The sequence below is a fragment of the Pectinophora gossypiella genome, chromosome Z, assembly GCF_024362695.1.
Source record: "Pectinophora gossypiella chromosome Z, ilPecGoss1.1, whole genome shotgun sequence".
Lineage (NCBI taxonomy): Eukaryota > Metazoa > Arthropoda > Insecta > Lepidoptera > Gelechiidae > Pectinophora > Pectinophora gossypiella.
This window is the reverse complement of record NC_065433.1, coordinates 26,721,857-26,749,180: the sequence shown is the minus strand read 5'-3', so window position 1 is coordinate 26,749,180 and position 27,324 is coordinate 26,721,857. Positions and strand designations below refer to the sequence as shown.

At 39.7% G+C, this 27,324-nt stretch overlaps 3 protein-coding genes across 3 annotated transcripts in view; 2 read left to right on the top strand and 1 right to left on the bottom strand.

Moving 5' to 3' along the window:
* LOC126380288 (regulator of G-protein signaling loco) overlaps positions 1–13,437 on the top strand; it is a 162,443-nt gene extending 149,006 nt beyond the window's left edge. Inside the window, exons 10-14 of the mRNA XM_050029590.1 lie at positions 6,038–6,202; positions 7,784–8,029; positions 9,642–9,782; positions 11,625–11,760; positions 12,846–13,437. Coding sequence (XP_049885547.1) covers positions 6,038–6,202; positions 7,784–8,029; positions 9,642–9,782; positions 11,625–11,760; positions 12,846–12,973 — 816 coding nt within the window. The 3' untranslated portion in view covers positions 12,974–13,437. The remainder of the gene's footprint in view (positions 1–6,037; positions 6,203–7,783; positions 8,030–9,641; positions 9,783–11,624; positions 11,761–12,845) is intronic.
* Positions 13,438–18,791: 5,354 nt separating this feature from the next.
* Positions 18,792–20,389, top strand: LOC126380389 (uncharacterized). The gene is made up of 2 exons (XM_050029781.1): positions 18,792–19,188; positions 19,707–20,389. The coding sequence occupies exons 1-2, from the start codon at positions 18,894–18,896 to the stop codon at positions 19,934–19,936; spliced, it is 525 nt and encodes a 174-aa protein (XP_049885738.1). The 5' UTR covers positions 18,792–18,893; the 3' UTR covers positions 19,937–20,389.
* Positions 20,390–24,005: 3,616 nt separating this feature from the next.
* Positions 24,006–27,232, bottom strand: LOC126380366 (probable 39S ribosomal protein L45, mitochondrial). The gene is made up of 4 exons (XM_050029749.1): positions 27,070–27,232; positions 26,513–26,756; positions 25,195–25,583; positions 24,006–24,339 (listed from the first exon to the last, which is right to left on the bottom strand). Exons 1-4 carry the CDS (start codon positions 27,091–27,093, stop codon positions 24,055–24,057), a joined length of 942 nt encoding a protein of 313 aa, XP_049885706.1. The 5' UTR covers positions 27,094–27,232; the 3' UTR covers positions 24,006–24,054.
* Positions 27,233–27,324: the final 92 nt, after the last annotated feature.

Sequence of the window (27,324 nt, the reverse complement as noted above, 5' to 3'; positions counted from 1 at the left end):
TTCCACTTGATATTAACACAGAATAATCAGCTGAATCATCCCTCTCAGTATTCGTTACGATGTCACTTACACCCCATACAAGTACATACAGTAGCCATACAAGTAGGTATGGGTGTTAGTGACACTGTAACGAATACTGAAGGGGATGATTCAAACCATGATTCTGAGTCGATATCAAGTGGAATTTCCTGTCGGAGAAGTCATGAAAATTTTAGAGCTTATTTAAATTATTTTCCGTTCCATACTTTTGCGACGGAAAATTCCACTTGATATCAACTTAGAATCATGGCCTGAATCATCCCTCAAAGTTTTAGTTACGATGTCACTAACAGCCTGTATATGACAATTACAGTGTACATAGCATCTACAAGTTAGTGATTAAATTAACAAAGCAGTCTCTATTTACCCTTAACTGACAAATATGAATAAAATATGAAATCAAAGTAGAATAAAATAAAAATAAAACAAATATAAATTTACTTATTACTTACTAGATAGTTTAGAATTTGGACATAAGTATTTTTAAGACATTTCTCACAAAACTTGAATGAGTGTCATGGAACACATCGAGGTTTTCAGCGCGACCATTGGCGAAATTGTATTGGTTTAAAATTCTAGTCATCGGTGTTTGCAAATCCAAGTTTGTTTTAGACGGAGGGGTGTAAATATTACAAAAGGTTGTGAAATCGACTCGATAACTACGGATGAAAAGTCGCGATAAATTAACCAAACATTGTAAGAGCAAAGATAGGTATTGCCGTAGCTATACCTATACAGATCTGTGCCTACATTACTCAATATTATGTAATTTGAGTTGGCTGCTTGACAACCTAGTCAAATGAGATCCTTTATACAGAACGTCAAAACGAAAGTTTTCTTCGGAGATTGTCTGGAAATACTGTCTTGTGACGTCATCAATAAACGCGGTCAAATGTTATACTCATTGTTACTTAATTCATACAACGACAAGTAAAATGGAATTGATTTTTGATCATCTTAGACTGGCTTCTATTTCTAAATTAGCATTTTATAATTGAAATTGTAATATAATGGTGCCAAACTCATATTGAAAATACTTATCAATACAGACGTCATTCTATCACACAACGTTAGTTATAACGTACGGATGGTACCTACCACCCTGTGTAATAGACTACTGGGGAGTTAAAAAGGCCACATCGAAGCAATTCATCTAAAAAGCAATATTGCAATTTGACATTTGCGCATAATGTCAAATAGCAATATTGCTTTTGTAGATGAATTGCTTTGATGTGGACTTTTTAACACCCCTGAATACAGCAAGTGATTAAAGGTGAACGCGCACCGTACTTGTACGGGTTGTAAGTGACATCGTAACGAATACTGAGGGAAATGATTCATGATTCTGAGTTGATATCAAGTGGAATTTTCTATCGCAAAAGAGTCAAATTGAGAATAATTTACGAAAATACACAAAAAAACATGAATTTTACGACGGAAAATTCCAGTTCAGAATCGCACCCGGTGGGAAAGTGGTCAAAAATATAAACTTAAAAAATAAATGGAATACAAAATACGTAGTCCGCCTATCTTCTTCTCTTCTTTGCGAGTCGATGGCGATCGAAACTAAATTTTTGCTGACCAATAATTGGCCACGCTTACGGCATTGTCAGTGGCTTCGTAAAGGTCTTTAATAGTGCACCGCCTATTAAACGCCGAGTATATATTGTAAATCACAGTGTATGGCTATGTTGTGTATATTTTACTAGCGGCCCGCCCCAGCTTCACAAGGGCTAGTGTATTATGGACTCCCATAATAGGTACATAAGTAGTTATATAGTTTTCGTTACGATGTCACTAACGCCCTGTCTGAAATCGTCTGGCACTGTATACAATTAAAAGCGCAGTGGTAGAATAGGAAATAAAAAGTAAAATTTTCACAGCGGCGAAACCTTACAATGATTGTTTCATTCAAATTGGAGTAGAACCGCAGCACAAAGCTGTAATTCATAAGGCGAAATCTTTTCTTACAAACGGTTTTTGCAGTTTATTTGGAAAACTTTACACACTGTGGACGACGACCTCCGTCATCCAGTGAGCGTTGGGCTTACGATCGATAGAAGAAGATTTTGGTGAAATCTCTTTGAAAACATCAAATTTTTGTGTTATGTCGTCACCGGGATTCGAACCCCGGATTCTCCGGACCGTAAGCCCAGCGCTCTACCACTGGACCACGGAGGCCGTCAGCAAAATAGTACATGCTCATGGATGGCATTCAATCTCTGCCAGGTTTGTGAACTACACTATAAACGTGATACACTTCATTCACAGATCTGTAGCAAGGGTCGCAGCCGGCACTATGCAGAGTACTTCCTTCAATTTTGAACTTTCTACCCTTATCATGTTTTTTTATACCTTTATTTCGTCTAATCTGTGGTGTGATAGTGAATGGTGGGCAAGGGACCCGCCGGCCTGTTCGACGATTTCCCTCAATCAGCGCCATTCGCTATCGACCCCCTAGGGTCGATTAATTCTTTCAAAAATTTCCTCTCAGACGACGCCCTGAGCCGAGATTCGCGCCCAACTGGGCACCCTCAGGCCTGTTATCTTAAATGGTGTACCGGGTGAGAGCCTTCAGCGCTCCCCATTTGTCCAGCCAAGTAGTTAATGCCATCTGCGGCAAATCAACAATAAGTCACGCCAAAAAACAAGGTGGGCAAGGGATGGTATGCGATATCGAGCCAGACCGCCAGCCCGATGGTCGGCCGACATTGTGAGGTACGCTGGAAAGCCATGGATGAGACTTGCACAGGACTGGAAAGGATGGCGTGAAAGAGAGTAGGCGTATACCAAGTGGGTGGATACTTGCTGAATAGATAGTCTGCCTACCAGCTACTTAGCATCTTTTTATCACTTCACGGTGCTCGCTAGTCTAAATAGGGTTCAAATCGTACTACATATATGTATTGTACATGTAATTAGTTTCTGAAGAAAAGGACCTCTTTTTCCTTTCTATCTCCCTAGCGTTATTCCGTTTTTACAGGGTCCGCTTCTACCCTGATCCTTCTTCTAATCTCGATCCCGCGAAGGAAAAACCAGCCCAATACAGGAATCAGAATCATTTATTCAACGCATTTATCATAGATAAACCCCTTTGCGCTTTGGCTTTTGGCGGCTCAATCATAACCCTGATACTAGGGTTGATGAGGCTGGTATTCCACCTCACAACCCACACTATAAGAAGAAGAAGATCACAGGTAAACTTGTTGAAGGTCTACAGTCAGGTTAGGTCACATACCTCCGAAACGCATTTCTCGGGAATATGGGGTTTTTCGCGAAGTCTTCCTGATCACGTGATAAACATCTAAGATCCGAACTCTCTCTCTATCTCTCTTTATTTAAGAGCTGCGCTCTTGTCGGTGGAGTAATCGTCATTCCTCTCTTCTTCCCGCCAAATCCTTCACCTCCTGATACGACGCGACTTGCACCTTTTCTTTTGTTTCATGAATGTTCTCCTAGGTCTACCCCTTCCTCTCTTCCCTTCAATATTTCCTTCTATGATGTTTGTTATAAATGAATCGTGTCGTATCAGGTGGCCATTCATATTTTATCCAATCATAATGCTACACCGACAAGAGCGTGGCTCTTAAATTGATGATGATGATAATTAATGCATAAGATCCGAACTTGAATTTGAAATCATTTGTTTAGGACTATGTGCGACCTCACAGTGGCAGTCAAGCGTTCTTCATCCTCTTATTACGCTCTCGACAGCACGAATTACTCAAAGCCTGGGCGCAAATGTACCTAGTGGCGGACCTGTTCCATGAGGCACTCAGTCAGTTTAAACACGAGCATAGGCCGTCTGCGCAGACCGTTGAAGTCGATTAACTATACTCGTTTGTCTCAAAGCTCTTGATTAACGTTTACTATCTCTTGTTCACGATTTAGTAGTGCGGTTGTATTTTTATACATAGAGGGTGTTGGTGACATCGTAACGAAAACTTTGAGGGAAGATTCAGACCATGATTCTGAGTTTATATCAAGTGGAATTTTTCGTCGCAAAAGTATGGAACTGAAAATACTTAAAAAACGAAAACATTTTCATGAATTTTGCGACGGAGAATTCCACTTGATATTAACTCGGAATCATGGTCTGAATCGTCCCCCTTAGTATTCGTTACGATTTCACTAACACCCTGTATATGAACTGTGGATAGTCACTGTGGTTCATCGGCTTGCTTCTTAAATGGGAGCGCCGGTTTGCATCCCGGAATCGGACTTGCACCAATGAATTATTAATTTCTCTTAAGTGCAGTTTTCACTAACACAGTTGGTTCGACCATAGACGGCGATACGGTTCTTTGTTCATATTGCGATGGATGTACCTCTGACTACCCCAATAGGGATATGGGCGTGAGTTTATTACATAAGCCTAGCCTAAGTTCTATTTATTTATTTAAAGGGTACTCGTACATAAAATAAATAGCCTTTATACGTCTTACTGCTGAGCACAGGCTTCCCCTCTATCAACCGGAGGGGGTATGAAGCACACTCCACCAAGCTGTTCCACTGCCGCTTAATGGATGTGTTTGGACTAGCAGCCCGGAACCAACGGCTTAACGTGCCTTCCATTTACATTTTCGGACAATTAGGTGATTCAGCCTGCAATAACCCAGCCAAACAAAGGACAGTCTCACAAAGTGATTTCGACAATGTCCCTATCGGGAATCGAACTTAGACCTCCAGATCGTTAGCCCAACGTTAACCTAACCACTAAACCAAGAGTACTCCTAATGTAATTCTATGAAGGTACTTTATAGTCAGCCTCATGTACATCGAGCTAATATCGTAAGTTTGTTTTTTATTGTAACTTTTTATGACTTCTCACCTCGACGTTTCGTTTTGCAACTGTAAGTCACTAGAGACTCAATTATAAAAGTAACAATTATGAAATGAACTTCCCTCGTGTAATATGGTTGTATTGCACCACCCCGGATTGTTTTACAATTGTTGGCGTCAGATCTGGCAATCCCCGTTGCCTAGGTATTGTTGATTGTATGGCGCTTAGCAACGGGGGTGTAAAGTAAGGTTTTCTACTTACATACACAAAAACAGCCTATATACGTCCCACTGCTGGGCACAGGCCTCCCCTCAATCAACCGGAGCGGGTATGGAGCATACTCCACCACGCTGCTCCAACGCGGGTTGGTGGAGGTGTTTTTACGGCTAATAGACGGGACCAACGGCTTAACGTGCCCTCCGAAGCACGGAATCATCTAACTTTTTCGGACAATCAGGTGATTCAAACCTGAAAAGTCCTTACCAAACAAAGGACAGGCTCACAAAGTGATTTCCACAACGTCCCCATCGGGAATCGAACCCGGACCTCCAGATCGTGAGCCTAACGTTCTAACCACTAGACCACAGAGGCTGTTATCTTTTACGCTTTATTATACGTTAATACTGAGTTGGTCATTTTTGATTTCGCTTGCTAATATCGTGAAACGTTACTACACCATCGTTGCTAAGCGCTATATAAACAACAATACCTAGGCAACGGGGGTTGCCAGATCTGACGCCAACAACAATTTCTAGAAAACCTTGCTATTTAGCAGTAATTCAATTTATTTTTACTTTCTCAGACGACAAGATCGTGAAACGAACACCTACCAACTATGTTATTTTCTCTAGCAGTAATAAACTCGTTTATGCAACATTCCATTTGCTATTTAAGCTCAACGTAAGAGTGTATTATTTATAACAATACTTACCCAGTTCTTACAAGTCCCTGTTTTTATATAAGAACTGTCACATTGACATGATCTTGAGGGCAGTTTCAAAGCTGAGATTAGTTTATTAATACCACCCTAAGTTTACTGTAAGTTTATTGGCCTTTGATAGACTGGAATGGAAAATGCTACACCGACAAGAGCGTGGCTCTTAAATTGATGATGATGATGAAGTTTACTGTACGCATTGGATTTTTCCGTTAGTGCAGTAGTAAAACTGTTTTTTCTAAATAAATAAATAACGTATTCAATTTCCCTTGTCGCAGGTTGTAAAGTCCGGGGCGTTGTGTCGCGTTGTCCTCCCGGATGGCGCGACGTCTGTGGTGGGGGTGGAGGCCGCGGTGCCCGTGCGCAGGCTTGTCGACCGCCTGCTCCAGCGCAGGAACCTGCTCGCCGTAAACTACGACGTGCTGCTCAAGGACTGCCAACCGGTATGTGTTGCTCGCTCTTCACTAGTTCTGTTCATAACACAACATCACGCCTGTGTCCCCGAAGGGGAGGCAGAGGTGTATTGTATAGTACACCCACATCTCGCGCGATGGTGCACAAGTTGGCAAGTTACATACTCGTATGACTGTCGCATCGTAGACCCTTTCGGACACGAAATAATAAAAGTTTTAAAAAGAGAAATAGTTATCATAACCTCATGAAATTACGGTTCCGATTTCCTAATTAATACCTAAGTAAATAAATAATAACATACATATAACATAGCATCATGCCTACATCCCTGAAGGGGTAGGCAGGGGTATATAGTACACCCACTTCTCGCAATCTTATTTAGCCTATACGATCCCACTGCTGGGCAAGGGCCTCCCCTTGATTCTTCCACTCCTCTCCCATATAATAGTTGCATTAAATCATTTTCAATTCTATACTTTTTCGATGGAAAATATTTGACATTGATTCAGGATCATGAGCTGAATCGTTCCCCTCAGTGTTCCTCGTCACTTACACCCCGTACAAGTACGTACTGGGGGGTTAAAATGGCCACATCGGAGCAATTCATCTAAGAAAGCTTTGCATTGCGCACTTACTTATGGATGTTAGTAACACCGCAACACATCATAACGAAAACTTTGGTATTCTATTCAGACCATGATTCTTTCTGAGTTGCCGTCAAATAGAATTTCCTGTCGAAAATTCATGTCAAGTTTAGGGTATTTTTTAATTTGTTTTAGTTCCATACTTTTTCGTCGGAAAATTCCGCTTGATATCGACTCAAACTCATGGTTTGAATTATCCCTCAAAGTTTTCGTTAAGGTGACACTAACACCCTGTATATGCCTTCGAAATTATATTGTATTGAAATAATAAGGTACTTTCCAACTAAGTATGTGTCAAATCAGTTACTTTTTGTTACGTCAAAACACGAAATTACAATGGAATTTGTATGAAAAAGCAACCTGTGACGTCATAGAAAAACGTTACAAACCGCGGAGGTCCGTGTTGCTTTATGGTGACAAAATGTCGCACTTATTATTTAAATTTTACATTTTACTTTATTAAAATTCATAAATAAGTTAAATAGATAAAAAGAAAACGTTTTTTGTCACCTTTAGTCTCTCATCGCAAAAGCGGTATATAAAGCGAAAGTTGATGGTAGGGCTGGCAGAGGAAGACCGAGAAGGACTTACATTGACCAAATTGGAGATGTCCTTAGAAAAGGTTCAATACGATCTACTCTGAACCGGCGTGCGTGTATGAAGCGATTGATGAATGTGGAGGAAGCAAGAGAAGTGTGTCAGGACCGAAGCAAATGGAATTCTATATTCTCTGCTTACCCCGGTGGGAAATAGGCGTGAGTTAATGTATGTATGTTAGTCTCTCATCTCTCCAGTCTCTCAATCTGTCATTATTTAGTAATCAGAATTATATAAATTATCTTTGACCTACGAAACTACCCAGTTACGTATCCGAGCGATGAGTAATTATCACGTAGGAGTTAGTCAGCGCCATCTATATTTCGTGGCCTGGAAAGAACGTCATTGAATTATGAGGGTGTTCTTCAGGGCGAGACAGCCGTGATCGACGCGTCATCACCATCTACCGTCCTGGGGGGGCGCGAGGTGGTGGTGGAGCGGCGCTGCGTTGTCCGCATGGAGGTGGGGGGGCGGTGCGTGGCCGTGCGCTGCCGGCCAGCGCGCCGCCTGCGGCACGTGCTGCGCCCCGTGCTCGCACGCTATGCCGCCCCCAGCGCGGCGCCCCGCGCCGTGCTCAAGGATGGCAGTCCGGTGCACCCTGATACGGCGATGCAGGTAACCGAAGATTATCCGACGGCCTAATATGTTTTTTACTTATTATAGATTCGCCGCATATAAAAACTTCCTGCCTGCTTGAAATGGGACTGGGCTGGACATGTTGCCCGAATGCCCGATGACCTCTGGGCCAAAAAAGCTACAGAGTGGGTTCCTGCAAGTGCTGTCAGACGTCGGGGTAGGCCACGGAAGAGATGGCGCGACGAGTTAGACCGCTTCTCGAAACGGTGGCGCGAGCAAGCTGGGGACGGGGAGGAGTGGAAGAAGGGAAGAGAGGCCTTTGCCCTGCAGTGGGACGTTGAGGGCTATTAATAATAATAATAATAACCACTTGGCCGGGCAGGGGATGGGCTAGTTTCCAACTAGTCAAATCAGTTACTTTTTACTAAACGTCAAAACAAGAAATTACTATGGGATTTTTATGAAAAAGCACGCTGTGACGTCATAGAAAAACGTGACTAAATGTCGGAGTTATTATTACGTATTTCTTGATTTAAATTCATAAATAAGTTAAGTAGAAAAAAGGAAAAACTTTTCGTTAGTTTTACATCTGTCTTTCACGTAGAGCGGATGAAGGATAATAGGATTGCAAAAGCGGTATATAAAGCGAAAGTTGATGGTAGGGCTGGCAGAGGAAGACTGAGAAGGACTTACGATGACCAAATTGGAGATGTCCTTAGAAAGGTTCAATACGATCTACTCTGAACTGGCGTGCGTGTATGAAGCGATTGATGAATGTGGAGGAAGCAAGAGAAGTGTGTCAGGATCGAAGCAAATGGAATTCTATAGTCTCTGCTTACCCCGGTGGGAAATAGGCGTGAGTTTATGTATGTATGTATGTACATCTGTCTTTATTTAGTAATCAGAATTTCATAATTTATGTTGAACCTAGTTCACGGCCCTATTGGCGCGAGTCTCGCGCTCCCCCCTTACTCCTTAGCGGCTTACGGTCATTTAAAACTAAAGTAAGACCCAGAGGGGGTGAAGTCAGTGTCCGATACGAATCGGCGCGGGGCGGAAGGTTATTGTTGTATGTAGTGTTCTTCTTTATTCTATACCTACAAAGCCACACAACCGGAAGAACAAAGTGAGAATAATTAAATTAGTAAAGTGTCATCGTGTTACTGACGCTCAGGGAATAACTTTCTCTTTCCCGATCTGCTGGAAGAGATTTCTACTAGAAATAAGCTGAACTGTTTGCCTGTCTAGTGTTAGTCTAATTGTTTATATCCAGTAAGCTCTGCACGGTAACCGCGCCGCGCGGCGCGAATTATATCGAGGCCATCGACCAATAGCCGTTTGTCGTCCATCTACGTAGAAAGCATTCTTATCGTTTATTGGTCGAAACGCTTAATATAATTCGCGGCGCGATTATCATGCAGACCCGGCTGTGCTGTGTACAATAAACTATTAAATAAATAAAACTTATCCAACGTTGTTACTTTACATGTGCAGTATGTACGCACATGCTTAAAATTTTTAATTCTTTTAATCTTATTTTTAACGGGGTCTATCAAATTGACTACTAACTGGAAGTGCCTTAACCCTGTAATGCCGATCAAGCAGCTCGGAACTCAGTTACATTTATGAATGTATGTTATAACGTGTACAGGACCTGGATGGATGCAGGCTGGTGGTAGTGGAGCTGACGGAGGGCGGGGAATGTGCTCGCGAGCGCGCGCGCGACTACGACACTGACTCGCTCAGTGACCTGGCCGTGCGCGTGCACGACGACACCAGGGATGATGAACAGGTACATAAAAGAAACATAGCCTATATGCGTCCCGCTGCTGGGCACAGGCCTCCCCTCAATCAACCGTAGGGGCTATGGAGCATAGTCCACCACGCTGCTCCACTGCCGGTTGGTAGAGTTATTTTTACGGCGATCAACGGCTTAACGGGCCCTCCGAAAATTTCAAATTAACTTACAGTAACAGTTATTAATATCGGCGAACAAATTATATCGTTAATACTACAATTGTGACTTAGTATCGTTTTTTGTATGACGTGTAAATAATTATGTTCTTAGATAGTAGTTGTGTTCAGTTCATAGTTGTGTATATAGTTTTATGTTTGTATAGTGTTAAGTTTGTATACAGGGTGTTAGTGACATCATAACGAAAACTTTGAGGGATGATTCGGACCATGATTCTGAGTTGATATCAAGTAGAATTTTCCGTCTATATCTCTCATCTAATAATTTTAAAAAGCTCAAATTTTTTCATGAATTTTCGGACTGAAAATCCCACTTGATATCGACTCAGAATCATGGTCTAAACCATCCCCTCAGTATTCGTTACCGTGTCACTAATACCCATAACTACTTGTTGGGGTGTTAGCGACATCGTAACGAATACTGTACTGAGGGGGATGATTCAGCTCATTATTCTGAATATCAAGTGGAATTTTCCATCACAAAAGTATAAAAAAATCATTAATTTTGCAACGGAAAATTCCACTTGATAATAACTCAGAATCATGGTCTGAATCAACCCCCTCAGTATTCGTTACGATGTCACTAACACCCTGTATGTATTACTGTAAATAAATAGTTGAAAGCAATCAGATTGTCTTATCACTGCTCACACGCGGAACTACACAGTGTATGTGCCTAAGGGGCTTGTCAGATCGGTCCTATGACCATCTCATGTCCCGCACAATGATTCTAACTTCAAAAATGACAGCCATACAAACTTTTATGTCGTATTTGAGCCCTTTAGGGATGAATTTCCAAAAATAAACTTTCTAGTTTCTTTGTATGAAATTTCAAGATTCTATCTTCAACAACGTGATATGGTGACAGTTGTGTTGATATTTTTAACAATATCTAATGCAAGATGCATTAAGGCGATGTGAGGAACAAAGAATATTCCTACTTGCATTCTTTACAAAGCCACAACACTAATGGGCATGCTCTTATAAAACTAATAACAAAAGGTACATTTGACACATGTTTACAAGAACATCCTTACAGACGTTAATATAATGTGTATTTTAACCTTTTGATGTCCTAATGGTGCTGATTCCAGACACTATCTAATTTTAAGTTATACCTGTCATTTTCTTATCCGCCGAGAAGGAAAGGGACGGGATGTCGATTGGCCACAGGCATCAAATTTATGGAACACACATGTAAATAGTCGTTACGTGAGTCATGTCAGGGGCATTTGGCAGCTCAATTCTTCTTCTATCGTGTGGGTTGTGAGGTGGATTCAACAAGAAACAAGAAACATTTATTGAGAAGCTGTGTAGGTACATACATGCAGGTGTCAAACATTATGAAATTGTCTCAACAGCATGTCCATGTCGGACGTACAACCCCATCAACCCTAGTGTCAAGGCAAAGGCCGCTGACAACGACTACTAACTTACATCAGTAAGTAGCAACTGGGATTTTTGTGATGTGTCCCCACCGTGATTTGAACCCGGGACCTCCAGTCTGAGCCCAACGCTCAAACCACTGGACCACGGAGGCTGAATAATAACCCTGACGGTTGATGAGGTCCACCTTTCAACCCACACGAGAGAAGAAGTCGGACCCGAATCGATTGTATAAGTTAACCTTTTTAAGACGAGCATTTATCTTGTATTCCAGGGCTCCGCAGCCAACAGAACGGCCCGCGTGGAAGCCCCGGCGGGCACCGCGGCCGCGCCTGGTGCGCCCGGAACATCTGGCGCCCGCGTGCGAGCCGCTCTGCGAGCCGGGGCGCCACTGCATCATCATCCACCCGGTAGGTGCCACATACAATACAAATACACTTTATTGCACCAAAATAAAAATAAATAATTACAAAAAGTCTCTTAACTAAGTACATGGCAAATGGCGGCCTTATCGCTTAAAGCGATTTCTTCCAGACAACCATAAGGTGAGGAAAAATGTAATAAAAATTGAAAGACCACATCTAATCTATCTAGCCACAAGATCCCTTGACAATGGCTTCAATGGTATATAGGTATTATTACAATAAAATGATATAAAATATGAAATAATATAGGTATTATTTCATATTTTATATCATTTTAATGTATCTTTTATTTTTGTATATGGGTTTTTTATGCCAGAAATAAATGACTTATTATTATTAATTCTGTCGGTTTATTGGCCAATATAACATTTTGGAAAGGTTTTTTAAACTGCCTAAAATTGTTCCCTAAATTTTATGACTTTTGATTACCCGTCCCTTTCCTTTTCGGCGGTATAATAATAATATAATATTGTATTACCTATAATAAAATATTATATTATTAGTATTATTAAGTTGACAGCACACGTCATATTAACAAATAAATAAATAAATATTAGCGAGATGCCTATTTTATTCGCCCGGGATACTCATTATTATCGTATACAGGGTGTTAGTGACGTACCGAATACTGAGGGAGACGATTCCGTGATTCTGAGTTATTATCAAGTGGATTTTTATTGTTTATTTTTTACTTCTTGTCAATTCTATACTTTTATGATGGAAAATTTGACTTCATATTAACTCAGAATACTGAGCTGAATCATCCCTTTAGTATTCGTTACGATGTTATTTACACCGTGTATAAGTACGTACATGTTTCATACAAGTACATATGGATGTTAGTGACACCGTAACGACCACTGAGGGGATGATTCAGACCATGATTCTGAGTTGATAACAAGTGGAATTTCCTCTCAGAAAATTCATGAAAATGTATTTTTATGTATAGTGTATTTTAATTATTTTCAATTTCATACTTTTGCAACGGAAAATTCCGCTTGATAATGATCTGAATCACCCATCAAAGTGTTCGTTACGATGTCACTAACACCCTGTATTTAAATTTTCAGACTTCCTCGAGAATCTCCGCGAGACCCAGCGCCAGCGCCTACAGAATAAGAATGAGCCGTCACCGGCGCCCCGGACGCCGCCTCCGCTGCCGCCGAAGCCCTCGGCCCGCGCCCCCACTCTCGTCTGAACAACACATCTTACTGACGGGACCCGCGACACACTGCTAGCCAGTGAACGGAGACATTCCGATTTTTCTATGCGCCGACACACGGCAAGGCTAATGCCAATCGCTTGTGGTTTTTTCTGAAATTTTAAAAATTTAAATGTTTTAAATGTTTTAAATGTTTTAAATGTAAAAAATTATATGTATTTTTAAATAAAATCTTAAATAAAAATTTCGACCAAAAGCTTTTATGAGTAGGTATAAAGGGTAGAAGGAAGCCTCTCTTACTGTGATCGTAATTTTTCAAAAAAACTCTATTTACATTTCACCGAAACTTAAAACTTTAAAAAGTAAAGTAAATATTTTTAATATCTTTACTCCTTTACCGTTTTATATGTACCTGGAATTTACAGGGATTAGAATGTTCAAGTGGTCGTAACTAGTAAATACCACTTCTCGGAAACTACCAATTTACAATTTTCACAAAATTAAGACTAATAACGTAAAAAGTAATCTATCTGTACCAATATTTTAAAAAAGCTATGATAAAGGCGTGTGATATAATGTGAGGAAGGAGACAATAAGTTAAAGGAAACTTAGATTTTTGATATGATGCGGAAAGCTTTTGGTCATGCATGTTGTCTCAGATGTATAAGTAATGTTTATCCATAGAGCTCCGGTTACATGTTGTCACTGCATATACAGTTGTGTGAAACAAAAATAGCATAGAGTGAAACGACTTTATCAAAGTACCCCCACTCCTCGCCAGCTATGTTTAATTCCCAAGTAATACGAGTATGAACGAGCCTGTTACCATAGCATAACATAAACAGCCTATATACGTCCCACTGCTGGGCACAGGCCTCCCCTCAATCTGCTCCAATGCGGGTTGGTGGACGTGTTACGTGGCTAATAGCCGGCACCAACGGCTTAACGTGCCCTCCGAACCTCGGAATCATCTTACTTTTTCGGACAATCAGGTGATTCAATCCTGAAAAGTCCTTACCAAAAGACAGTCACAAAGTGATTTCGACAATGTCCCCATCGGGAATCGAACCCGGACCTCCAGATCGTGAGCCTAACGCTCTAACCACTAGACCACGAAGGCTGTTGCCATTAACCGGGTACAAATCCTGAACTACATAGCAGTACTACTGTCTCAGAAGGGATGCAACGCATTCAATCGAATTCAGTAGCCCCGAGCCAGGATTCCGTCACGCGTTCTCGGAATTTTACTTCTCTGCTAGGGTCGGAGCAAAAATAACAATGCTAATCATATCGACTTGCCTCTCAAGCGGGGAGTGCCGGTTCAATCCACGGTGCCAGACCTACGTTTATTCATCTTATAATCTCCTACCGAGCATTACAGACGGCGATTCGGTCCCCTATCACATAGCTCAAGCGTTTATGTTGTTTTACATTATGTGGCAATGACCATAGAGGAATTGCGGTTTATAGGCTGATCATCTATCTTCTAACGGCGTTTATTCGGCCAGCCAAGTAGTTAATGCCATTTGAGGCAAATCTACAATAAGTCACTTCACAAAAACTAAATTTATTTTAAGTATGTAAGATTGCTTGTAGCCGGAGCTTAAATAAGCAGATATTTATGTCACTAGATAATTCTAGCGATAACCTATTGTGAACAATGGGGTAGTTGACATGTATCAAACTATACGTAGTTCCAAAATCGAAATACGTTGTTTATAATAGTTAGTTATTAGAAATCTGGGAGCTAGAAAGGAACGGCAATAGGAACGCATGACGTCATATGTTCCTAGTGCAAGCTACGTGCAAATGCTGTTTTGCTAGAACGGGACGGAGCATATCTCCGGCGTTAGATGAGATATTGAAAAACGGATTTTAGATTAATCTTTAACGTGTCCCCATAAGTAGATAGATGTAAAAAAAATCAGCTACCCTATTCAGTAGAAGTACAGTCAAGTAAACCATAAGGATACGATAGTTTTACCCGCTATGACCACATCTCAAAATGACTGTATTTCCAAAACGTTCGCAGAAGTGATGCTAATTAGACAAATGTAAACTTTGAGAACGTGTTACAACACATCTTTTTGGCTGTGGTCAAAATGGGTCAATTATAAAAAATTATTATGATAAGTACGTAAATCAAAAATATGCACCTAAGTATTAAATTATTTTAATGTCGAGTATTTCCTCGTGCCCTGCGATTTGATGGGTGCCCCAGCAGTCGGACGGATGGAGGCTTATGGCATTGGAACTATTGGGACACGCACAGATAAACCAATTCTGAATGCACCACACGTTATATTTATTAACAGAAACATCAGGATTTGATTATTAATATCTGTATGTGTTCCAAGGATTGAAGACATTGAAACGTCAATAGAGTAATTCAACATTTTTAGAAATTATTTATCTAGTATGTAACTGAGACACGTAACTAATAAGCGTAGTAATTTGGTCTTACTAATTATTGACTTACTTACAAACACTTTTGTAACTCCATTCTTGAGGGTAGAATGTGTTCTATTTTATGGGTTATGCCAGTGCTTATCACACCTTACGCGCGTTAATTAGGTACCCACCGTTCCTACGAGGGACGGCAACTTCGTTTACTCTGGCCTTATGGCCAGCCTCTATAGGCGGCCAATCAGCCCGCGACAACAAACATTTCGCGACCCCAACCCCGCTGACGCAGTCGACGATTTCTCTCATTAAGCGCAATTGGTTGTGTAAGGTATTATGTATGTATAATGCGCTGCTGCTGCCTAAAAATGGCACCGTGGAATAGAAGCGTTGTACTCGTAGCAGCGATGCGCCTCGATTGTTCTTATTCGCACGCCGCGTTTCCTTACTTATCTCAGTCTTAGGGTAAACCAAGCAGTAAGACCAAACCATACAACGCCACAGGTTTTTTGAAATACTTAAACTACATCAGAATACGCTAGTTTCCAACTAGTCAAATCAGTTACTTTTTACTAAACGTCAAAACACGAAATTACTATGGTACGTGTATGAAAAAGCACACTGTAGAGTCATAAAAAAACGTGATAAAATGTCGGACTTATTATTAAGTTTTTCTTGGCTAAAATTAATAAATAACTTAAATAGAAAAAAAAGAATATGTTTTTCGTTAATTTTAGACCTGGCGTTATTTAGTAATCAGTATTGTATAATTTGTCTTGAACCTATTACAATACGCAGACAATACGCAATACGTAGTAGGCAATACGCAGAGATGATATTTTGTTTGATTTTTGCATGAAACTGTGCATCTACTAACGTACGATGGAAGGTTCCCCCATAGAGTAAATCGGACCTCCGGCGGACCTCAGGTTGCCCCCTGTTGAGCTCATTTTGACGTAAATACATGTCATAGAACGGGAGACGTTGACGAGTAAGTTAGGTTGATAAGCAGCTGGTGTTTTCTTTCCTGACCTCCTAGTATATTTCCAAATAATATTTAACAAGTAATTATTAGCAATCGTATGAACGAACGCATTTTACGTATTACAGATTTTATGTAAGATTCGCTAAATCTTGAATATATATTGAATGTTTGAAATAATATTTAAAAACGTTTAAATAGATTGATGATTGTTGAATATTGATAAATATAAGCGAATGTAATCTTTGTTCTCACTAGTCCGGCCCAATGGTGCGGTCGTTAAACTAGTGAGTTTCTTTTTCCATTTGTTCGCCTGTCGGGCTAGTGGGAATACAATTTTATCGTCAAATGGAAGACTGAAATGAAGTGAAATGTTTAAATGAATTAATATTTAAAAATGTTTAAATATATTGATGTAAGCTCATAATGGAGCTAATTCTAACAGACATCTCATATACTCATAACGTAACATGATTAGAACATCAAAAGAGAGGTAAAGTACGTCGCCTAACGTGAAAGAGCCACCATAACAGTACAGTCATGAGCAATATAATGTACCCACTTTAGGACTCTGTCGCACTAACATATTTGACATTTAGTGAGACTTACAGTTCAATTTGTCCAAGAAGTTAATGTGACATGGTACCAAAGTGTATACATATTAATGCTCGTACGTCACTCTAATCAATTAATCATGCTACGTTGTTAGAGCTATAATTTTATTTTAAACTGTCTTATCCGCTGAAAAAGAAAGGGACAATCTATTTTAGACATACAACTTAAACATTTTTTTAATTTTGTGTTTAGAGACGTTTTTCGTATAACTCAACAGAGTTAAGTTGAAACCACATGTGAAACGGGTTGCGTACCAGCGAGATGCGTATTTGATTTGTCCGGGTTATTGTTTCATTTACTAATTCATTTAAAATTAACAGGTGTCAGTCATCCGTCCCTTTCCTTTAAAAAATGGTAGAAACAATTGAAAATAAAATTAGGAGTGTAGTGCGTCTGCTAGAATCAGCATCAATATCAATGTCAACATTTCTGGTTTAAAAGAATTAAAATAGCAGCGATATTCGTTTTGTTTTTTTTATTAATCCTTTCCTTAAATGACGTGACTCTTAACTTAAAACTACGACATAAAGTACAACAATGAGGGATTGTCCATGCTACATTCCCCAAAAACAATATACATGGCGTTGTACAGATTTAACATGATAATTACCTATATTCTCATTGCTCGGGTATATAACATACATAACATAAACAGCCTATAGTACCTACCTACAGGTATAGCTTGTAATTTTTATTAAATATAAGACAACCATTGTGACGTGGTGCGAGGAGCAGGCATCGAGACAAACTTTTGCGGGTTTACCGATGTCTGTATTCCAGTGTTTGTAACATTGTTTTTATAAGAAAATTAATAAATAAATAAAAAATAAACTAAATATACGTCCCACTGCTGGGCACAGGCCTCCCCTCAATCAACCGGAGGGTTTATGGAGCATACTCCACCACGCTGCTCCAATGCGGATTGGTGGATGTGTTTTTACGGCTAATAACCGGGACCAACGGCTACATAATTATTCAAAAATATAATGTAATAGCAGAGGCATATATAAAATTTATTGTTGCTAGATAGTTGGATCAGCTAAAATGGAATATAATTATGTATCTACCTACATTGCTTGTCCTTATTTTGATCAGAATAATAATGGGTCGAAGATGTAAACAAGGGTCATCATTTATACCCAAGAACAGATGTAAGATGCATGTCTGTTATCCATGAAAACAACTATTACCAACGCCATCAATATTTTTTTTTTTTTTGAGGAACGTTGACTTTTCTACAACATTAAGTAAATTAATTTACTATTGGTGGATAACCGATGCAAACCTTTTGAAGTTTGCAACACCAATGGGAGATCAATCTTATCCTTCAATCAATCGCTTGCGTGAGCGTGTAATGGCTACCTTTTTACCAAATAGGTGAAAATAGAGGGTGAAACAGAAATATTTAAAAATGGTTGCAGTTGCTGACTAGTGAAATAATATTATCGATAATATAATACCTAATAATACCGAAGTATCGACGGAGTGCCATATTTTTAAAACAGGAGACTTCACTGCGAGCTAACAGGTCTATTGTGATCGCCGCCATATCCAATTTACCTCTACGTACGAAGTGCGATACTCTCGATAGTTTGCAACTATGTGTTAGAGATACTCAGCACTAATTCTGTCGGTGGTTTGTGGACAATCTTTTGTCAATCTGCCGACAAACACTATATGTCCCTACAAATAGCTGTCACAGCAATGTAATAATAAGGTCGATTTTTGTTTAAAGAAAAAGTCATGATTGACGAATGATTGATGGATTGATATAATAGCCCTGTTACTATCAATGGGCAACACTATTGCTAACAAAATTGTTTAACGTCTACCCTCCCGAGCGCATCGACGTCGCCGTGGCGCGCCGTGAATGCGGTCCATTTCTTCTCGCGCGCTCCTGGGAGGCGCACGCCTCACATCGCGACAAGCAGGCCGCCACCACGCTGCCACGTCCCCATGTCGTCAGAATCGGACTCCGACGCTTCCGTCTCGGACTGGGAAATGGATTGCTGCAGCGCACAAGGTTGTTCCCGCCTGCCCTTCGACCCTACCGAATTACAAGACGTGATTCTCTCCATCAGCGACCGTTTTGACTTCCGCGTGATCATGTCGGAGGGCAAAGCGAAGAACGCGCTGATCATCACGACGGGCCTCACCATAGCTGGCACGGTGATCGGCCGCCGCTACGGCGGGAACATCGGCGCGGCGCTGGGCGGCGCGATGGGCGGTGCGTGCGGCCTCGGCATTGCTGGTAAGACCATAAATACAATATACCTACATATTTTCGTATGACATCACATGCAACGTCGCACACGTATCCGCGTCTCACGTCCCATATTTTGCCGGAAAAAGCGATTTACCATTGCTCATCAGTATATCGATACTGCGTGGATTCAGATTGTCATTTGTTGTCTATGGTTCAGCCCGCCCCATTAGGGATTGTGGTCGTTCATAGCACACGTTACAAGATTTTTATATTAAAAGATTTGAGTGCGTTTGACCGCGATCACTAATACTAATACTGAGGGAGATGATTCGGACCGATCAGAGCTGATATCAAGTGGAATTTCCTGTCGGAAAATTCACGAAAATATTTGTGATTTTTTATTTATTTCATTTTCATACTTATGCGACGGAAAATACCACTTGATAACACAGAATCATGGTCTCAACCATCCCTTGAAGTTTTCTTTACGATGTCACTAACACCTAGACCTAGTCTCCAGTAAGTAGGTAGACTCAATTAATAATTTTTCTTTTTGTACACAGCGGTATCGATGCGAGAGGTTTGGGATGACGTCAAATCGAAATTGTCAGAACTATTCGAGATCGCATACGACTACTTGGCAGGCCTAGGGCTGCGCGACTACCAGGCGGCAGCGGCGCTGGTGGCGTGCGGCGGCGGCGACTCCAAGCACCTCGCGTTGCTGCTCGCGGACATGGCCTCTAAGTTGCTAGACAAGAAAGTCGTCTCCAGCATTACGCATGGCTCGCCATAGTCTCATATTATCCCAGCAGTTGAAGTATTGCAGGCGACACGTAATTTGTATTTAAGACGGCCTGCGTCTATCGGTTGTAAAGCCCACATTAACGTTGCGTCGCGCCTGCCATACTACAGCTAAAAACGTTTTGTAAAAGGACGAAATGTTTCAATGGAGTTACACTTAATTTTTTGTTGTCCTCGAAATTGTTTGTAGTGTCTTGTGATGTCTTGTGAATTGTTTCTTAACTTATACTTTTAACATTGATTTTAATTGAACCTCGCTAGAAATGTTTCGTTTTTAATTTTAGGACAATTAGATACAAGACTAATGCGTGATTGAACCTTATAACTTAATTTTTAAATAACCGGACTTTGGCAAGCAGGAAAACTTGCCAATATTTATACCTAAGCTATTGTCATATCAATTAATTACAATGTGGATGAATATAATAAATAAATTAAATTATTATTTAGAATTGTTATTTATTATTTTTTTGCAACCGTTCTCCTACGACAATATCTGTACCTATGACCGATTCACCATAGAACTAAAGTCGAATGTTGATAAATTTTGTCGCAAATAAAATTTGTCTCATGAGTTTATATTACCTATTTGTACAGTATTCCTTATTCTATTATTGACACGGTCATACATTGGTACCTCCACTTAAACATGCTCTGTAGAAACCTCACACGTAAAGGACGAGAGAGTAAGAAGGGGCGGAAGGCAGGAGGGAAACAACTGCCCTATTTTCCCTAAAGCCGTGTATCCACTAGGCAACATTTGACGCGCAGCTCAACATGTTCGGCAACGTTTATTTATTTATTTATTTATTTATTTATAGGAAAACCAACAGCTACATCAAATAGTATAAACATAAATATAAATCACAAAAGAGCCAATTATAGGTTTCCACAGATAGACTTCGGTATATGTTGATCATACAGCAACAATAGATAGCAAAATAAACTAGGTGCCTATACAAACATAACAAACACATTTCACGAAAAAATCAACTAGTCGCCCACAATGTCCGGGATAGAAATCTGCAAGCAGAAAAATGCCTGCGATCACGTAAATTACAACGCATGATACTCCCAACCAACCAATATCTTTTTTGCCAACTTCCGCTTCACTGATGGTATACTACAGTTGAAGATATCAATATCAAGATCCTTTATTATGTTATTAAGGTTTCTGCCTGCTCGCCATAGAAAACTGTCCTGTCTATAGTTTTTAGATGCTAATGGTAGTGAAAATGGTGGATAAACCCTTCGTGATCTAGTGGGAACGTTAAACAAAAGCTTACCTAACAGTTCCGGACAGTCAACAGTCCCATTGGTTATACTCAGCAAGTACGATATATCCGCAATCTCACGCCTCGCTTCAAGGGATAAGAGGTGATGCTGCTTGCATATGCGAATATAAGATGAAGAACAATATGGTTTCTTCAATTTAAAGCATAAAAACTTTATAAACTTTTTTTGTATCGATTCAATTCGATCAATATATTTCTGATATCTGGGATTCCATATTTGAGATGCGTACTCTAACTTGCTCCGCACAAAAGCACAGTAAAGTATTTTAAATGTTTTTGCGCGAGTAAAACAGTGAGAAATACGCATAATGAAACCCAGAGCTTTAGTGGCACTCTTCACTATATTGTCGATGTGCGAATCAAACATGAGTTTGGAGTCATGGATAACACCCAAATCCCTCATATCAGATCTCCTCACCAAGGTGTGTCCCTCCAAAGAGTAGGGCATTAAAACGTTATTGGATTTACGAGAAAAAGTGACGACAAAACATTTAGAAGGATTTAGATCCAATTTATTTGCCCGACAATACTCATCCAAACGTAGAAGATCCGATTGAAGGGCCCGAGCGTCATCCAGGGATGCGATTTTGTTAAAAATCTTCATGTCATCCGCAAAACACAATAATTTCGAAACGGAGAAACAATTGCTGATATCATTAACAAATACATTAAAGAGTAGAGGACCGAGTAGCGATCCTTGGGGAACCCCACTGGGAACACCAACCCACCCCGACATATAATTGTTAATGACAACAGCCTGGGATCTATTCTTGATATAAGAAGAAAACCACCTGAGTAAGTCCCCCCTGATGCCGCAATTACATAATTTTGAAAGTAATATGTCATGATCTATTCTATCAAAAGCCTTGCTGTAGTCTGTATAGACTACATCAACTTGGCAACCATTATTCATAGCTTCAGAGACGTAATCATTTAAAAGAACTAGATTTGATACAGTAGATTTACGTTGCACAACAGCGCGCGACGTTGCCAGCTGGCGCGCCTTGTTGTTTGTTTAGAAAGTTCCATCAACCATACAGAGATCACTGAACACATTTTCTTTCTTTTGTAAGTATTTTCTGGCTACGTGGCTTTTTTTGATCCAGTTTTCGATAAAATTATAACAACCACTACCGCTGAAATCAACTCTAGTTCCTCCGGCGACATGTTGTCGAAGACTGACATGCGTGGACAGACAACGTTGTTAACACTTTCATGGAATTAGTCATTGAATTTTCATAGCTAATATTATGATAATTGGGATCGTGACATCGCATGTAGACGTTCTGTCCTTGAAAGTGTTAAACAAAAAGCTCCGCGCCACTTTCAACATGTTGGTCAACATGTTGTTCAACATGTCGCGCGACAAATGTTGCTTAGTGGATACACGGCTTAAAAAAGTAGCATGGAGAATGCTACACCGACAAGAGCGTGACTCTTAAATAAGAGATGGGAAATCCCAACATCTCGGCGATCGCCTGATCACTGGACTTCATCTGGTGTGGGTTCAACTAATATTTCTTCTGGGAAACTTGTCTTCCGATAACTAGTGGCTCTGCCCGCACCATTAGGGATAACGGCGAGAGTCTGTTTATACAAGGTCCCGTAGGTAAGTAGTGATTCAAACGAAACATGGTAATAGCTCACGCATCCATGATTAACCAGAAAAAAGGAAATTTGCTTTTATACGTTTCACCAATATGTACGCATAATATAACACGCTTCAGAGTAAATTCGCTGTGCTAGTAATGAAATAGGGTAGTTTCCAACTAGTCAAATCAGTTACTTTTTACTAAACGTCAGATAATCAATAATAAGCTAATAGGGTCGTATAATAAGCTGGTGTTGTTTTTATTGTTATTTTTTTTACGTATTGATTCAATTAATGTTTATTGGCAAATTTTATGAAACACGAAATTAATATGGAATTTGTATGAAAAAGCTACCTGGGAGGTCATAAAAAAAAACGTGACAAAATGTCGCACTTATTATTATAACATTTTACTTTATTAAAATTCATAAATAGAAAAAAAAACGTTCTTGTCACCTTTAGATCTGTCTTTATCTTATTATTTATTCGTAGGTCGTTATTTAGTAATCAGAATTTCATAATTTATCTTTGACTACCCAATTGTGATTATAATCCGACACAAATTAAAAAGGTTCCAACAACTAAATGAAAACTAGTAAAGTAGGTAATTCGCTTGCAATAAAGTAAATTAGACTAATATCAAGAAACGCCTTATTAACACTTTCTCGGACACTGACCATTCATTTATAATAGTTATGACATTGGATTGAGACATCGCCTAAACATTGCGTCCGTGAAAGGGTTAAAATCCATCCAACTGTAACATGACTACAGAACTGGTAACGATAGTATACAGAAATACCAACATATTTGCAAAAAAGACAAAAGATTCTTTGCTATTTTTGTGGCGCCATAAAATAGCAACGAATCTTTTCACACGCCAGTAAAATCCCACAAGGCAGCATACACATACACATTATAAACGCAGTCTTATGTGCAGTTTTCACTAAGACAGTTGGCTCGTCCATTATAGACGGCGATACGGCTCACCGCCTATCACGTTAGTCTAACAGAAGTCTCGGTGAGGTGTAGGTACTTAGTTCATCCTGCGATCCATGTACCCCTGACTACCCCAATTGGGATATACTCGTGACCTTATGTTATAAATGCATAATTGGATAAGTAATGAAAAATAAATCTGAAATCTCAGTAAAATTAAAACAAAAACCAACGAATCAATCTAGGCGCTATTTACTGGGTTAACTAAATAAATATTCACACAAATTATTTATCGGCGATCGCTGGCGTTTTGTCTTCGGTGGCTTCCAGTGCTGTCTCTGGCTGAGTGCTGTCAGCGAGCACACGTGTCAGCTTAGAGGGGTCTCTGGGAGGGGCCCAGTCGGGGATAATCTTGTCGTGAACGCGCCACGTCCCGTAAAGGTTGGACAGGTGTTTCTCAAACACTACGTACTCTAGCACGTCCTTGGCTAATATCTCGCTGCCGTGGAGCAGCCGGCCGAAGCGGTCGTACACGGCCAGCTGCTGGCGCGTGTGGAAGCGTACTGTCACCTGGAAATAGAAATTATCCAAGATTACAACTTATGCTTGCCTCTGCTTCAAGTCTCCCGCCATGACAGTCTTCAGCCCGATGTTGAGAATGGATTTGCTATGCTGTTGTGACTGTATGCCAATCAACAGACCCTAATCTTAGAACAACTTGCACTTATGACATTCCGTTGCCTTTAAGTGTACCAAGTTGATTCTGTGAATAACTTAAGAGCCACCTCAAGTGACATGTATTATCAAACCTGACATGTAATTATTATTATGAATAAATGATTATGCCTATGTGATACTATTAGCATAAGGCCTGCTTTTTGTTAACCTATAAGTAGTTATACCATAAATGCATTTGATTTGATTACCAAGTAATGAAGACCTTGACGAGAATTATTAATTGATGAATAAACATACTTTTGAAGTTATACTACAAAATCCCAAAGGGTTTAATCAGTGTCGCTTAATTGAGATTGAGAGATGATTTACTAACTCATTGTAATAATTGGCAGCACTTTCAGATTAATTAGTTAACATTAAGTACATACATACATACATAAACTCACGCGCGTAATCCCTAATGGGGTGGGCAGAGCCACAAGTATTCAAAGACAACTTGCAGCCACTGTTGATACGAAGTCCAAAGATGCATATGATGAACCTTATGGTGATAAGGGATCAGCCTATTGCCCATAACATTAGTCCATCATGTTAGAGGACACAATCCCTCTTTCGGTTTTTACGACGTGCCCGGGAAGAGAAGCAGCTGAACATGTTCTATGTTTTTTATTTACTCCCAGAACAGCATAGAAGATTAACATTAAGTTTTTGGGATTTAACTTAATCTTCTATAAACAAACTACTCACCTGACCAAATATGTTCTCCTTGCTGACAACATCCGTGCAGCGAGCATGTACAACCCTTGGAGGCTCTAACGATTCCAAGAACTTCCACCTTATGGTCTTCATGAAAGAGTTGTGCCTGAACTCCGGATACGCCTTCTCTGTCACATACAACCTCAAGGATTTCTTGTCGTTGTTTGACAAGCTCTCATGGGCTTTTATGTAGATGTCTTGAGCTTGGGTTGGAAATTCACTTTTGCTGAAATCTTCTTCAAAAGATTTTATTTTCCTGATTGCCATTATAGATTTGGATTTCTTTTCCAGTAGCTCTACCGCTTGCTTGGCACGAGTTGGAGACACTACGGAGGCTTTGCCATCTCCTTCAGGAGGAATGTAGGGCTCGAAGGTCCCACCTGAAAATTTTATAATATAGAGATCAATCCAGGAATAATATTAGGTAATTTAATGCTATTATTTCGAGGGAAGCAGTCTAATATAATAAATAACAGTAAAGAGTCTCAAATGGCATTGAACAGGACATATGATGAGGTCTAAAATAAAAAAGCGGACTAATGTCACAGAATGGTACCCCAGAGATGGCAAAAGGCGAAGAGGGAGTCCAAAAAAAAGGTGGGAAGATGATCTACCACAAGGTTGGAGAAGGTCAACAGCAACATGCGACAGACAGGAGTTGCGCAATAAGGAGAAGGCCTATGTCCTAGGATAGTCCGACATATAACTATAGTATGTATAAAGAATTAAAGTAAAAAAGTAAGAAGTAAAGTAAAAGTATGTAAAATTGTTGGTGCATAATGGCTATTTTTATTTATTTATAGCTTTCATTACCCTACTCTAGTAAAGATGATAATTAATTGAAGTCAACAATTTTTCAAGTCAATACCAAAAATAGCAACATGTTATCTTTTAACAATTCTAGATTTTGATGATAATATTACCCCTATTTAACATACTAAGAACTTGTCAAGCTAGTTAATATATTTTCAAATGGACGTAGTTATTTGAAAAACAATTCTAGTATCTGCTATTTGTGTATAAAATAAAAAACCCCGCCCACAAAGAGGAAAGCAAACTCCACCCCTGCCTCACATGGCACAGATATAACAAAAAGTTACAATATCTATACACAGTAAATAAGCACCAGTTATGATTTAGATGTGATATGTAAATTGAAAAAAACATGAATATATTAATGTAATTAATTACGAAGGTTAAACTTATATTTTATAGCAACTTAACACCTTGATCTGCCTTATGGCAAATCAAGGTGTTAAGTTGCTATAAAATATAAGTTGTACTCTGAACACAAACAGTTTCAACCCACCTGTTGCTGAAATGTAGAAGGGTCTCTCCATCCAGGGCCGGGAGGGCAGCACTCCACGTTCCTTCATCTTCTGTCTGATCTTCTCCGGAGTCATAGCTGCAGTATCTTGATTATAGTCAGGCAATTCAAACTTCATGTACTTTTGAGCCCGAAGTTTCTTGAACTTAGGCACAAAATGCTTCGAGGTGGTCGTTCGAGCAGGATGTGCCAGCACTGAAGCAGGTGCAAGCCGCAAGCTCCCCATCTTGAAAGATTGCAGTTACAAGTGTTTCAAAACTGCAGTATAGAAGTCTAGTAGTTAAAAATCAATACTATCTAAACTTTTTATTAGTCTTTAATGGCCTGGGAACAAATCTATTCTGCCAAGTTTATTTTTTGTAATCAATACATAGGACTCTTAAATCACATAGGTCTCGCTTCAGCTGTAATATATTATAGGGATCTTTAGACGAACAGAGAGCGTAATAAAAATATGTATTCATTAAATGAAGTCGATTTAAATTTTATTTCTCAATTGCGCAAAGCTGAGATGTAAAGATAAAAAACATGGAACTTACCTTTGCCAATATGGAACTGGCCATATTAGGAATATATCTTCTTTAACTTAACTAAACTATTAATTAACTAACTAAATGGACACTACAGAAAGACTTTATCTCAATTTCGTTACGAATCATAACCTAAATGTCAAATTAGCAAACATAACCTTGCTGTCCTTGTCTATTCTCACAGCAGCTGTCAAAGTAAAAAAATATTAACAATGATGTACCCGGATGTGCTTTATTTTAACCTTTTTATAAGTACCGGTTTTA

Bases quoted from the DNA above. Each gene is read 5' to 3' on its own strand.
- LOC126380389 (XM_050029781.1), top strand. From the start codon at position 18,894: ATGTCGTCAGAATCGGACTCCGACGCTTCCGTCTCGGACTGGGAAATG. The intron at 19,189-19,706 runs GTAAGACCATAA...TTTTGTACACAG, and splicing joins GTGCGGCCTCGGCATTGCTG to CGGTATCGATGCGAGAGGTT.
- LOC126380366 (XM_050029749.1), bottom strand. From the start codon at position 27,093: ATGGCCAGTTCCATATTGGCAAAG. The intron at 26,757-27,069 runs GTAAGTTCCATG...CAATCTTTCAAG, and splicing joins CCAGTTCCATATTGGCAAAG to ATGGGGAGCTTGCGGCTTGC. The intron at 25,584-26,512 runs GTGGGTTGAAAC...TAAAATTTTCAG, and splicing joins CTTCTACATTTCAGCAACAG to GTGGGACCTTCGAGCCCTAC.